Below are 13,912 nucleotides of genomic sequence, written 5' to 3' on the forward strand. Positions count from 1 at the left end.
TGGAGAGATATTAAATCAATTACTCTGTCCTTCATCTCAGGTAAATCAGTATTTATTCTAAAAAAGCTTGAGTTCTTATTAGGATGATTTGTGTAGTTTATCAACTAATGACTCATCCTGAGTTCTCTGATGTGTTAGTCACGGTTCAAAGGCTGTTGCTAGTACTACTTTCTATTTAATTAAAAAAATGTTTATGCTACTTGTAGAAGGAGCCAAATCATATAAATAATGTAACAATAACAATTCCATATATGGGCATGATGCCATTTATGATGTGCTACTTACTATGAGATCTTATATGAAGTGAGCTATTTTATCTATGCTTTTCTATTGCTAAGAAGTTCCTTATACTCTGGATTATCCCAAATTACTGAAGGAATCTGAGAGTCCCTCGCAGATCGATGGAAATGTAGTTCCAAACTGGCCATTGTTAGATCTGGGTTTCCATACGGATACAAGACATGCTCCTGTAACCAGCAAGTTCTATCCCAGCGCTTGCTAATCCTGCAACTGAAGAAAATAGTTGTGGTGGCGTACACCTTTAATCCCAGCACTTTGGGAGGCAGAGGCCAGTGGATCACTATGAGTTCAAGGCCAGTCTGGTCTACAAAGTGAGTCCAGGACAGCCAAGGCTACACAGAGAAACCCTGTGGGGGGGGGTGGAGAAAAGTAAATAGTCACCAGCAAAGTCACCCCTAGGGCTCCCTTGACAGCTTTCAAGCTGCACAGACTATGGGGACTACAGATTCTCAAGGATGTCTCCCAAAGAGCAAGCTCAGGCAACAAATGTTGGAACAAAGCCCTGCCCTGCAGTACTCTCTCCTGCTGCATGAGGTAGAGGGATGAGCTCTGATGCGGAGAACCCTCAGATCAAACGGCAAGCAGTACATATGGATGCTATTTCTAGGGTAGCTTTTCTTTCCCAAGTTTTCCTGTTAAAGCATGGTTCTGTTATTTTTTTTTTCCTCACCCTGGCCTTAACTACTAATAGGCAGTGCTTCACATTCTCTCCTCAATTATCTATGTTCTATAGGTTTTTTAAATTGTTTTCTTCCCCAAGGATTCATAGGATAATAAGTTCAAGTTCTTATCAAGAACAATGCTAAATTCAAAGCATTATTTCCTTCACTTCGAATTACAAATAAGTTTTACCTTTTATTGGGTTCCATTATACAATTTTACATAGTCTCGTTATTATTAATCAGTAATTAAGCAAATTGAATGAATGGTTTTGAACTCTACTTTTCAGCATATAGATTTACCTAAAAAAGTACAAACCAAGCACAGTGGTGCAATGTTCCAGGCACTTTCAAGTTGCGTAAATATTTACAAATACGTAAGCACCCTGTATGAAAGCATGACAATTTTGGTGTCAGGAGGAAACACTCCGCACATATCAAATCTCTACATTTTAACATTTGCACAGCTCCGAATATTCCTGAGAAAGTTCAGTCTCATTGCCATTTCCTTCCACATCGCTTCATACTTCAGTGTATCTTGGGGAACCATAACCTCTGTCACTCGATGTACCACTAATTGCACAAAATACGTGTAACGTGTTGTTCATCCAGGGAGAATGAATTGTGTCTTCTTGTAATATCTGAAACAAAAACAAACAAACAAAAAACCCCCACAATTATCACCAACCGAAAATTTTACTGCTGAGAGAGAGAGAGAGAGAGAGAGAGAGAGAGAGAGAGAGAGAGAGAGAAAGACTGACTATATATGAAATTATAGGCATATTTTAATTCATCACCAACACTGGGCTACTTAAAACAACAAAGAGTAACATTACCGGCTTCAGGCTTCACAGCTGAGTTACAAAGGCAGCATATCAAAAAAGCAGAAAAGATCTGGTTACTCATTAGGAAAAACAAAAGGTCATGAAATGCAAAATTCAATAAAAAGAGACAGGATTCAATCCTTGAATTCTATTTTAACTTGTCCCCACCTTTAAGTAGGGATTACCCTTTGAGAAGAGGTTATGGGCTATCCATCTACCTTCTACCAGAGTTATTCTCAGAATCACCCAGGGACTTTTCACAAATGCTCCATCCCTGCAGATTTGAAATAATACTAAATGGAGATAGAAATCAAAAGTGCCTATTTGAAAGAAAATATAAGCTAATCAATATAAAATGGAAATAAAAACATATGAATATTATATTTCCACATGAAAATAAAGATATAGATTCATGTTGGTATACATTTTAAAAAGATTCATTTATTTATTATGTATACCATACGATACTTGTATGTCAGAGGGGCACCAGGTCTCATTATAGATGGCTGTGAGCCACCATGTGGTTGCTGGGAATTGAACTCAGGACCTTTGGAAGAACAGGCAGTGTTCTTAACCTCTGAGTCATCTTTCCAGCCCAGTATACATATTTTTAAAATTATTCAGTTAATGTGATCAAAAGCCAAATCAACGAAGGTTTTATGCTTAAATGAAATAGATGAAAAGAATGGTACACATATTACATTGCCTCTCTTTGAGTCCTAGCTTGGATCTTAAGGTTTTTGTTTGGTTCAGTTTTTTAATAGCTTTTAATATTCCTGGTTTTTCAAAGGACCTGAGTTTGTCTCCCAGTAATCTCATTGGAAGGATCACACTGTTTGTAACTCCAGCTCCAGGGGATCTGACACCCTTCTTTTCTTGCCTCCATACTGCACACACATGACACACACACACACACACACACACACACACACACACACACGCACACACACTGAACACATGCATATATGCACACAAATGTAAACAAAAATAAATCTAAAAAACCGCTGGGTGTGCTGGCTGTTTTGGTTTGGTTTGGTTTGGTAAGTTGAACACAAGCTAGAGTCATCTTGCAAGAGGGAACTTATCAGACTGGCCTTTAGGCAAGCTGTGGGGACATTTTCTTGATGAATGATTGATGAGGGAGAATCTAGCACTGTGGACAGGGCCACCCTGAGCAAGTGAGCCTAGTTTATATGAAGAATGTCGGCTGAGCAAGCTATGGGGAACACACCAATGAGCAGCTTTACTCCATGGCTCCTGTCCTGATTTCCCTCAATGATGACTATGATAGGGATGTGTAAGCCAAATAAACCTTTTCTTCTCCATATTGCTTTGAGTCAGATGTTTTATCACAGCAGCGGAGAACAAAGTAGGACATCTGTTCTCAGGTTGGCTTTGAAGCTTTAGTATTAAGCCTTGGTCTACAATTCTATGCACCCTATTATTGGTGTTGTTATAAATCACAGGCTTAAAGATATTTTAGAGGAATTTCATTTTACAAAAGTTTTAACTCATGACATGAATCTGAAAGCATGCTACAGATTTAACTGATGATTAATCAATTATTCATGTCTGTCAGGTGTGACAAGCAAATGAGACTGTCAAAACACCTACCATGGTCCTACTATGGCCACCACCAACTCTACCTAAATAAGAAATTTGCAATCAATAATCTTAAATTATTCTTTGAAAAATTTTTTATCGTCAAAAGCTTAAAGAAAAAAAGTTAAGGCATACTTATTTTATATAAATATAAAAAATTACTATATACTTTGGTATACTGAAACAATGTATATTAAAGAAGCCAAGGAAAATTCAGGCTCTTTCTTTTTTCAAGGAATCAGGCTCAATAGAACAGTTGTGAGCTCTTACTTCAGTATATACTTACCTACGCTTTGTCTCATTTTGTGGTAGGATGATCAATCTCAACAAATATGGCTGAAAAAACTTTTCTTTTAACCTTATTGAATATACCAATTCATTTATCAAAAAGTTAATGGTTTACATAAATAGGCAACATATAGAAACAAAATGTTTTCTTGGTTAGCTAATGGTTAGCGCACATCAAGGGCCTAAAATATTGATTTCCGACTAAGAAAAATGTTAATGGTTTAATGGAGTAACTGATATAGGCAGGTGGGAGATTGCCAGATGATTTAAAAAATTCATGCTTCAAGGGGAAAAAAACACAACAAAATGACCATTCTAAATATCTTGATCATAGTAGCAATAATAAATTGAGTAATTTGCCTTAAATTTGAATAATTTAGAATTCAAGACCAGGCAATGCAGCTGCATGCAAATGAGATAACTGTCAGACAGTATACATGGAGTCATTGTTACTATTTTTTTCCCATGTATTATAAGGAATGAGACTCCTCAAGCAGACAGCTTCTAAGAACCAGCTATGTACACCACTAATAACAGGACACACTGCATAATAGTGATGGTGCAGTGAGCCCTGCTCTCTTGTGCTAAGGGGTGAGGGTGAGATGCAGTCAGTAATGGAAGCAGAAAGCTTCCCTGGCTTCCTAGTCTTATTATCTCTTGGCTGCTCTGGGAAGGAAGGAGAAAGGGGCCTCTGAAAAGCAATGCCTTGCTATTTACATTTAGTTCTAAATAGGCTAGTAAAGGCGTCAAAAAGAAGACTGAAAGCCCCTCAAGCCTTCAGGGTTCCAGCTACAAAAAAAAAAATGGATGCATCTCATTAACCAGAACCTGAGAAAGAAGACTTTTACCCTAATGCCTGCTCAATACCTTTGGTTTCCCATCCTCTTTCTATATCAAAGGTTGGCTTAATAGCATGAATTCTGAGAACTGGAAGGATAGCTGTATTAGTATTAGTAAAGTGCTTACTGTACAAGCATGAGAACCTGAGTTCAGATCCCTAGCTCGTACCTAAAAAGCTGGGCATGGTGGTACCCATCTGTAATCCTAGCCCTGAGGAGTTAGAGATAGGAGGATCCCTAGGGCCCACTGGCCAACTAATCTTGCTCAGTTGCTGAGCTCCAGTTTCAATGAGAGACCCTGTGGTGCAAATCATTTGTCTACTTCCTGGGACAAGAGGCTTTGGAGAAAGTTGGTACTTTTGATGAGCACTTCATGACCCCATGCACACATGTAAAAGCCCTTGCCCTACTACGATGGCATACACCACCATGATGACGACAATGGACTAAACTTCTGAAACTGGAAGCCAGCCCCAATCAAATGTTCTCCTTTATAACAAACAAACAAACAAACAGAATGGATGCATAGAAGACTGGGCTTGACCTCATTAACCACTTATTTCTGGCTCACCCTGGTTCTCCATTATGAGCAGATGACAATGATTAGAAAAGTAAATTCAGGGTCACACCCAGTGATGACATTTCCCATAGCTCTTTAAGTTAAAGCATGCCAAAGAAATGCAACAACCTAGGAGGGTTCACTGAAGCTAGTCAGCTTTTGTGGTCTGACAAGTCTTTCTACCACGCACTGGGCCAAGCTGTAAGGACCAGCTTTCAGAATACCTTCTCTGGAGCCTAGCATGGTTGATGATGCCTATAGTTCTAGCACTTGGAAGGCAGAGACAGGAAGAAGGTCAAAACTAGCTTTGGTTGTAAGTGTGAGGCAGTGTGGGCTACATGAAACCTTGCCTCAGAGAGAAAAAGTATTTATCGGTTCAAGGTTTTCATTCATGAGGAAATGAGGAAAGTTTTATGATAAGCTCAAATGCTCTGTCAGTGAGGAAGCAGACCATTATTCCACAACTTTTACAAACATGAGTTAAAAAAAAAAGTTTAAATGGTTAACTGGCAATCCATATGCAAAGTAGATGTAAATACAAAGTCTAGGGCCTCAACAGATAGTCTACCAACATGGTCAGATTTCTATAATGATCAGTGGATATGTAACAGTGCTAAGTACTTAATGATGAGGCTTTGACTATAAGCTAGGATCAGGTGTTTACTTTTACTTTTCTCAGGCTGTTTTCCTAAGAAAGCTATAACTGTTCCGAACACTCAGTGATTTAGCCTGTCACCTACATCATAGCACCTAGTTAAAAAACTGTTATTGTATTTGCTTATGTGTGATATATGTATTTGTTTATATGGGTGTGCACACAGGTTCAGATGTGCTCATGGGCTCATGAGGGTATACTCTGTGTGTGTGTGTGTTGTTTGCGCACGCGCGCACACACAAGCCAGAAGAATGACACTGGGTGTCTTCTATTGGGCTTCATGTTAGGTTTTGGAGACAGGGTCTCTTACTGAACATGGATCTTACAGGTTTGGCTAGGCTGGCTGACTAATGTGCTCCAGGAATCCTCCTGTCTCCACTCCACTTCAAGCACTGGGGTTACAGGTGCGCACTGCTATGCCTCAGTTTTATGTCGGTGCTGGCTATCTGAACTCAGGTCCTCATGTTTGTTCAGTATCTAGCTTCTTATGGCCAAGATAAGAACATTATATAGGAACTTGGCTGCAGAGCCAGTCTTTTCACCTCATTAGGATCCTTCTTAAGAGACTCCTATAAATCAGTAGATTGAGATTTTCTCAGCTAGTTGTCTTTACTGTCATAGCACAAAGAATACAATGGCCTCTTATTGATCATTACTTCTGCAGCAGTTTTGGGTAATTGCTTCAAGTTTCATTCACATTACATGACTTAAATGGCTGAAGATATGAGATGAGCAAATTTTAAGATATGACCTAATGGTCCAGTAAATACCTCAGTAGGTAAAAATGCCTGCAGTCAAGCCTAAAGACCTGAGTTCAATTCCTGGAACCCGCATGATGTCAGGAAAGAACTGATTTGGGCATGGTTTCCTTTTATCTACACACACACACACACACACACACACACACACACCATGGCACACATGTGTCATATCACATGCATACTGTGGCACATAGCACCATTAACCTACCTACCTACCCAAAATCCATACATGTATACATCCATACAAAGTGAATAAATAAAAAGGTAATGAAAATTAAATGTAAACTAAATTTTAGGGTAATATATTTCAAACTAATATATTTTGGTAAGTAGTACTTTAGGGACCTCAGATTCTGTCCTCATTTTTAATACTTGCCTGCTCATGGATAATGTCAGACAATTCCTTTACCATGTCTCTGAAATTTGATTTTAGTCCTTCATGGTACTCAACTTGATCCTCTTTAATTAGCCTCTCATTTAGTTCAAGTGCAATGCTGCATGCCTGTATGAATTTCCTGTAGATAAACATGAAAACACAAAGGATAAAAGTTTTGTTACTTATTCTTCCAAAGTATCACCAACTATAGTTTGACAATTAATTTTGAGTGACTTTCTTAAATAAAGATCGGAATTTCTATTTTCTCACTATTAGTTGTGGTCATTTCCTTAGTCTGAAATATGTTTTAACTTTCTCTTTATCTTTGCTCTCTGGTTTCTGATCTATTTTAAAGCCTGCTTCAGTGCCTAATGCATGCTTTTAATACAACACTCAGGGGGCAGAGGTCAGCCTGGTCTACATAGCCAGCTCCAGGCTAACCAAAGCTATGTAGTGAGACCCTGTCTCCCTACAAAACAAAAAATAAATCAACACCTGGCTCAAAACATATGTCTTGCTAGGAACCTTAATGGAGTTATGTACAGCCACTCATTCAAACAGAATTCATTTGGGGTTTACTATTTGGCCAGTGTGTTGTGTGTTATAGGTATAAAGTATTTGCACTGGTAGGGATACGAACAAAGAGTAGAAGAACTATATAAAAGTCTTTTCTCCCATTATTTCATGGTAATTCTTTTTTTTTTTTTCCAATACAGGGTTTCTCTGTGTAATAGCCTTGGTTGTCCAGGACTCACTTTGTAGACCAGGCTGGCCTCGAACTCATAGAGATCCGCCTGCCTCTGCTCCCCAAGTGCTGGAGTTACAGGTGTGCACTACCAAGACCAGATTTATGTTAACTTTTATTCATTTATTTTTCAAGTGCTTAATGTTCACAATTAAGAGTGGATGCACATGGGTACATCCATTTTTTGAAATCCTGTCATAGCAATTAGTAGAATCTTGTGTACATGCATAGACTGTTAATAAATAGTACAGTCTATGCATGTACATAGAATGAGTACAGGCTACGCTGCAACCTGTAATAGACAGAAAAGTAATGATAAAAGTAGGGTGAAAACAAGTATATAGGTTACTATCTTTCTCTTTAGTCTATTTTACTCTATTTTGTCCTTATATTCTATAATTAAATTCTGCTTAGATATGAATCAGATGTTTTTCTGACCATTCACATGCCTTGGTTTACAGGGCTACTCACTGCAGATAAGCTAAGGCATTTTCCAGCTCTGCAGAGTCCAAGTGATAGAACAGGGAGACTAGAAGGAAGCCTGTGCAACCTTCCCAGCTCCACTCGACTCCTTCCCTAAATGGTCTGGAATGCTATAATGCAAGGTCAATCGGGCAAGGAAAGGACTCGTGTAATGAATATAGGCTTGTGCTTGTGTCATTTAAAATATCCAAAGCAATAAAGTAAGCTGGCGTATTTAATCCCTTGGGTCACAGGAGCGGTGTTAGTGTCTCTGAGCATGAAACAGATCATATAGTTCCTGACTACTTACTTAACAGTGCCATTTGGAGGACAACTAAGCATTTCAAAGAACACAGAGAATGCCCTTACCTGATGAATATTTTTATTGCTGCACTTTTTTGAAGAAGAAGAAGGAAAAAAGAATAGAGATATGATCTAGGAACTAACACTTACCTAAACATGTCTTTCAGCTCATTCACTTTCTTAAGTGGATACTTGGCAGCGTGGCTTTCATTTAAGAATGCTCTTGCATATGCTAATGGACCAGCATTGACCTAAATTACATAAGGGAAAAAATTTTGATAGTATGGCCAGCATGTAACCAACAGGAGAGTTTGCATTTCCCTTTTCATTAAAACCCCCAAGAGCAGGCTGGGCATGGTGGCACATGGCTTTCATCCCAGCACTAAGGGAAGCACAGGCAGGTGGATCTCTGTGAGTTCAAGACCAGCCTCATCTACAAAGTAGGGACAGCCAGGACTTGTTATTCAGATGAACCCTGTCTGAAAACCAACAACAACAAAAGAAAACAAAAGAAAAAAGAAAAAGTTTGGGAAAAAAACCCAAGGACTTAGGGGATGACAAATACACAATACACAGAAAAACCCATGGTGTAGAGATCTATTTCTTATGCTTAAGAGAAGATTGTGTGAAAAATCATTAACTAAAGGGATTAATGTGGTTAAATGATACACCAATAAATTAGTTAATGATTTCTGATATATAAATACAGGGTTTCACCAGCCTTAGAAGTTTATGTTAAAGTCTTCTGACACAATAGAAAATTCATATAAATGAAATGTGATCGACTTTGAATGTTAAATAAGAACACAGGGGGCTTTTTTGCACCCAATAAGAACATAACACACAATTGTAGTTAATGCTTTCTCTGTGCCCTTACAAAAGCAAAAGAAACAGCCCAAGCCCCTTTGAGCTTACTGGGCAACCACTGTACCTGCACAGAGACGCAGCCCTGCAGCTTTAGCTGCAGCTGAATCATGTCCACGTCAGCAGAGGAGCAAAGCTTGTGCAGCTCAGCAGTTTTATCTTTGATTTCATCAGTAGCAACATCAATTGGTTTTAAATTCACCTGTTGTTCACAGTTTATAGAAATTCTCTTTTTCACATACGGAAATGAGTTTGAAGCTGTGATAATGCGAAGACCAAGTTTATTTTTTTTTTTGAAGTAGCAATGGAATCACTTTATTTATTTATTTTTCTTCATTCTTCCCATATATATAATGCATCCTGACCACAGCCTCCCCTCTCTCCACTCCTCTCAGCTCCAACCCCCACCTCCCCACAGATCCACTGCTTCTCTGTTATCCCTTCAGAAAAGAGCAGCCTTCCGGGTGATATCAATTGGACATGGCATAAGAAGATGCAATAAGACTAGCCACAGACCCCCATGCCAAGGCTGGACAAGGTTATCACAAAGACCAATTTTAGAAAGTTATTAATTCAGTGGAATTGAAAGAAAAACCAGAATCAACATGTTTATGCCTTCCCATGCTTTTTTTTCTAGAAAAATTCCTTAGGGTGCCAACTAGTTCCTTCTACTTCAGGATGAAAGGATAAAATTATCTTTATGAGACACCTCTAAGCAATTAGGAGTGACATATGGGGAAACGATGGTTTATTACAAGGACATGTTTGTATAAACTTGTAAAATAACAAATGATTAAAATTTCAGTTACATGTGCCTGCTGGCCAGCTGGTACTTATGTATATGAGAAAAGACCAAGACAGATATGAGAGCAACACAACGATTCCCACTTACTAGTCAAGATGGTCCGGCGTTTACACTGCTCTTCTATGCAGCCTTGCTTTTTGCCTGATAATGTATATGGGGCCTCAAAAACAAATCTGTTGATATTATGATTTCTTTCAAACTCTGTCTTTCTTTCTGTGAGTTCTTTGTCATCAAAATAGGGCTTCACATAAGTGACTTGTATATGAGCAAATTTTGGATCAAGTTCTTTGGCATTTACCTATAAAGACAGATTAAAACCAAACAACAAAAATCAATGAGAAGAAAAGGAAAGTACAGCTGACTGATTTAAGACCACATTAGAAACACAGCCATAACAATTGTGCTCCTGATTTACTGTACACCTGCCTAGGGGAGATCATAGCTGTGTTTTATAGATAATTTATTTCTGACTATAAGAAAGGTACAGAAAGCTAAAGAGACTAACAAAAGTATAGAAAGAACAACAACAACAAAACCACCACTGTAATCCCGGCCTTCAGCAATTAGCACTATTTACATGTCACATATTTCTTTCCAATTATTTCTATGCATATACATTCTGAAAATTGATATTATACTGAAGAGTTTTATAATCTGATTTCTTAAATATTTAGTAAAATAGTTGTACAATACATGAAGCCTACTGCAATCAGAAGACATTGTAACTACCATTAGTTTATACTGAGTGTTGACACTAGCATTGACACTATTTATATTATTTGAGACAGAGTATCACACTGTAACTCAGGCTAGCTTGGCATTCACTATAGCTTACAGTTGTCCTCCTGGTTTGGCCTCTTCATTGTTAAAATTATAGGTGTGAAACAACACAAGTGGCTTGACATGACTTTCAATGGCTAAATGAATAAACATGAGTGACTGGACCATTCCCTTATTAATAGACACATTGGTTATTTTCTAACGTTTTTCTATGGCATGCCATGTTTTGGTGAACATCTGAGTTGAAAATGAGGTGCTTTTTTGCTTGATTATTTGCCTAACGATTAAGCCTGGAATCTCTCAACATTTACAAACTGGACCACAAATGCAATCCCTGTCTTGTTTAACCATTTTCCCCAATTTTTGAGGCACTTTCTAAGATATTATTTGCCCCAAATCAGCCTGAAGAAACCTTAAGAGAATAATGTCCCATTTCCTCTAAGGGGGGTCGGGTAGGTTTCTGTTTGCTCTCCTGAGCTACAGATACTTATTTTCATTGGGAGGTAGTTATAAGTTATTATTGGTTTTATACAGAAAGAAAACTAGGTTGGACTCAGGGACATATCTCTTTTCCTTTATCTTTCTTTCATAGGCAAGGAGATAGGAGATAAAAAGAAAGAAAAGGGGATATAGAAAAATAGAGGGATGATAGAACAAAAGGTAGATTATTGAACCTACTCCTTAACTCAAGGCCTTAATTGTTACTCACAAAGAAGGTTATTTTTAATTCATTGGTACTGAATTTTGTATATTGATGCAAATCATAGTCGTGTCAAATACTAGTCTAATTTTATCACAAGAATATATATCCTAGGTCTAACAGATAGATAGGATTCTATAGATATATAAGGTAAAATAGTTAAATAAGGTCTTCAAATGCCTCAGAGACCCACAGAATATGACATTTAAAGATGTTTTTATTATTCTAAAGATTCTTTGACAACAAGACAAGTTAACTCCTGACAACACTCAGCCGACCTCAAAGAAGATGAACAACATCAAAGAGCCTCCTTATGGAGTTGGCCTCAAATGTGGCAAACAAGCCACAGGGCAAAATGTTCTCATTTCTGCCACAGACAGAACTCTGCCTTAAAATGGGTAAGTTTGGATGCAGGCAGAGTTGACGACCACACTCTGCCAAGACAGGGTAAGCAAGTCCTCAATGGAGCCTGCCTCACAAATATGTCTGGCAGAGATGTTGGGCCAGAAGGCTGAAGATGAGGCTTCAACGTTATAGTGTTGGGTGACTGTTCAGGCAGTAACCTGTCTCAGTCATTTTTTCATTTTGGAAGCTGCTAGCCTGTACTTCTAGTTCACTCAGATATTTAAGTTTTATTCCTTTTCAAGTCTCTGATGGGGTTAAAGACCAGATAGTTTAGTCTTACAATCAAGTTTAGTTGGTTAGGGGATAAGATTTTTTTAGATAAAGATGGATGATTTAAGTTAATAGAGATGAGATATGATAGATATTGATTTTCATTCAGAAATTTAGACCCAACAAGATAGGAAAGATGTTTACTTCAAGTCTGACAAATACAAATAGCCAAATCACTATGAATGTAATATTTATATAACTCATGATTGTCTCATGGTTCTTCCTGTTGTATGTAGTTTATTTTATTCATGTGTAATAATATAAGTGTGTATGTTAAAAAAGAAATATAATAAAATATTTTTTTAAAAAGAAAAAATATTTAGTTTAAAAATTTATATAGATTTAAGAATTTTAATATATTATCTAAATATATCATCACAAAGTAGCCTACCAATTTGTTTTATCCACAGCAGTGTTTGATATCATGAGCGGATATTTTTAAAAAGATTTTATTTCTGTATTTTTATTTTATGTGTATGAGAGTTTGTCTACATGTATGTATGTACACCATGTGCATAGAGTGCTCACCAAAGCCAGAAGTGAACAACAAAATTACTAGAACTGGAGTTAAAGATGCTTGTGAGCCACCATGGGTGCTGGGAACTGAGTCTGGGTCTCTACAAGAAAAGCAAGTCTTCTTAACTACTGAGCCATCTCTTAAGCCTTCAAGGATAGGTATTCCTACTTATATCAGTTGACCCTAACCAGCAAAGGAAAGGGATCCAAAGAAAATACAGTGATTCTATGTTGAAGACATAAAAGTTTAGCCCTATGGCTGGGGGTACAATTCAAGTAGTAGAATTCTGGCCTAGCACGTACAAGGTATTTGATTCAATTCTCAGTAACAACAACAACAACAACAACAACAACACACAAAAGTCAAGCTAAAGTTGCTAGCCATTTCGTGAGTCATCTAAACTCCATGCAAGAAGTGCTGCTGCTGTCCTCGCTGTCTTTGTTTACTTGTGGATGCTTGAACTCTCCCGCATTCCCCCTTAACTCCAGACAAAACTCACAATCAGCTTTCAGATTTTCCCAACAAAGTCTGCCTTGTACTCTGGGTGCTGGTGACTTGTTTGCTGTCTCTTTGTCATTTATTAGTCACATCTGTCTGTGTTTAGTGAAAGGAAGGAAGGGAAGAAAAAAGAAAAACCAAAAACCAAAATCCAAAAAATATCTCCTTCCAGTCTCTGTGTCCTTTTGCCCTCCATACCAGGGAATAGGAAATATCTTAACTCCTGTTAAGTCATTTAAATCCCTTCTATTTCCTTGGCTTGCTCTAGAAACATTAACCTTTCCCTCCTACTATCCTTATCTTAGCTAAAAGATTCAGAAAGAATTCTCTCACTTTTTAGAAAAACCCCAGTCAATGTAATTATTTGGCTAAGATGAAACAGAAACAGTAAATAAAAAATTCAAGTGGGATGCCAAGCCTAAAATGCTTGTACATACACATATTAGGTAGTGCAGTTTATATATGAATAACAAAACAAACAAATGAAAAATCAAAACAAAACAAAAACACCAACCAACCAACAACACTCCTTCTTCCCAGCCAAGACTCTAGATTCATTTATGTATAGAGATACATTGATATGAATTTCCAATTTTGATACAAATGTACTTCCCATCCCTACTGTCCTGCATCTTGCTTGCTTTCTTTAATGACACATTTTGATATTGTCATACTGATAATGATAAATCATTCATCCTGC

At 37.7% G+C, this 13,912-nt stretch overlaps 1 protein-coding gene across 1 annotated transcript in view; it reads right to left on the reverse strand.

Moving 5' to 3' along the window:
- Positions 1-1,037: 1,037 nt before the first annotated feature.
- Dock11 (dedicator of cytokinesis 11) overlaps positions 1,038-13,912 on the reverse strand; it is a 188,596-nt gene continuing 175,721 nt past the window's right edge. Inside the window, exons 49-53 of the mRNA XM_051141591.1 lie at positions 10,130-10,340; positions 9,305-9,495; positions 8,524-8,624; positions 6,864-7,002; positions 1,038-1,600 (exon numbers count right to left, since the gene is read on the reverse strand). Coding sequence (XP_050997548.1) covers positions 1,481-1,600; positions 6,864-7,002; positions 8,524-8,624; positions 9,305-9,495; positions 10,130-10,340 — 762 coding nt within the window. The 3' untranslated portion in view covers positions 1,038-1,480. The remainder of the gene's footprint in view (positions 1,601-6,863; positions 7,003-8,523; positions 8,625-9,304; positions 9,496-10,129; positions 10,341-13,912) is intronic.

This window comes from Acomys russatus, chromosome X, assembly GCF_903995435.1.
Source record: "Acomys russatus chromosome X, mAcoRus1.1, whole genome shotgun sequence".
NCBI lineage: Eukaryota > Metazoa > Chordata > Mammalia > Rodentia > Muridae > Acomys > Acomys russatus.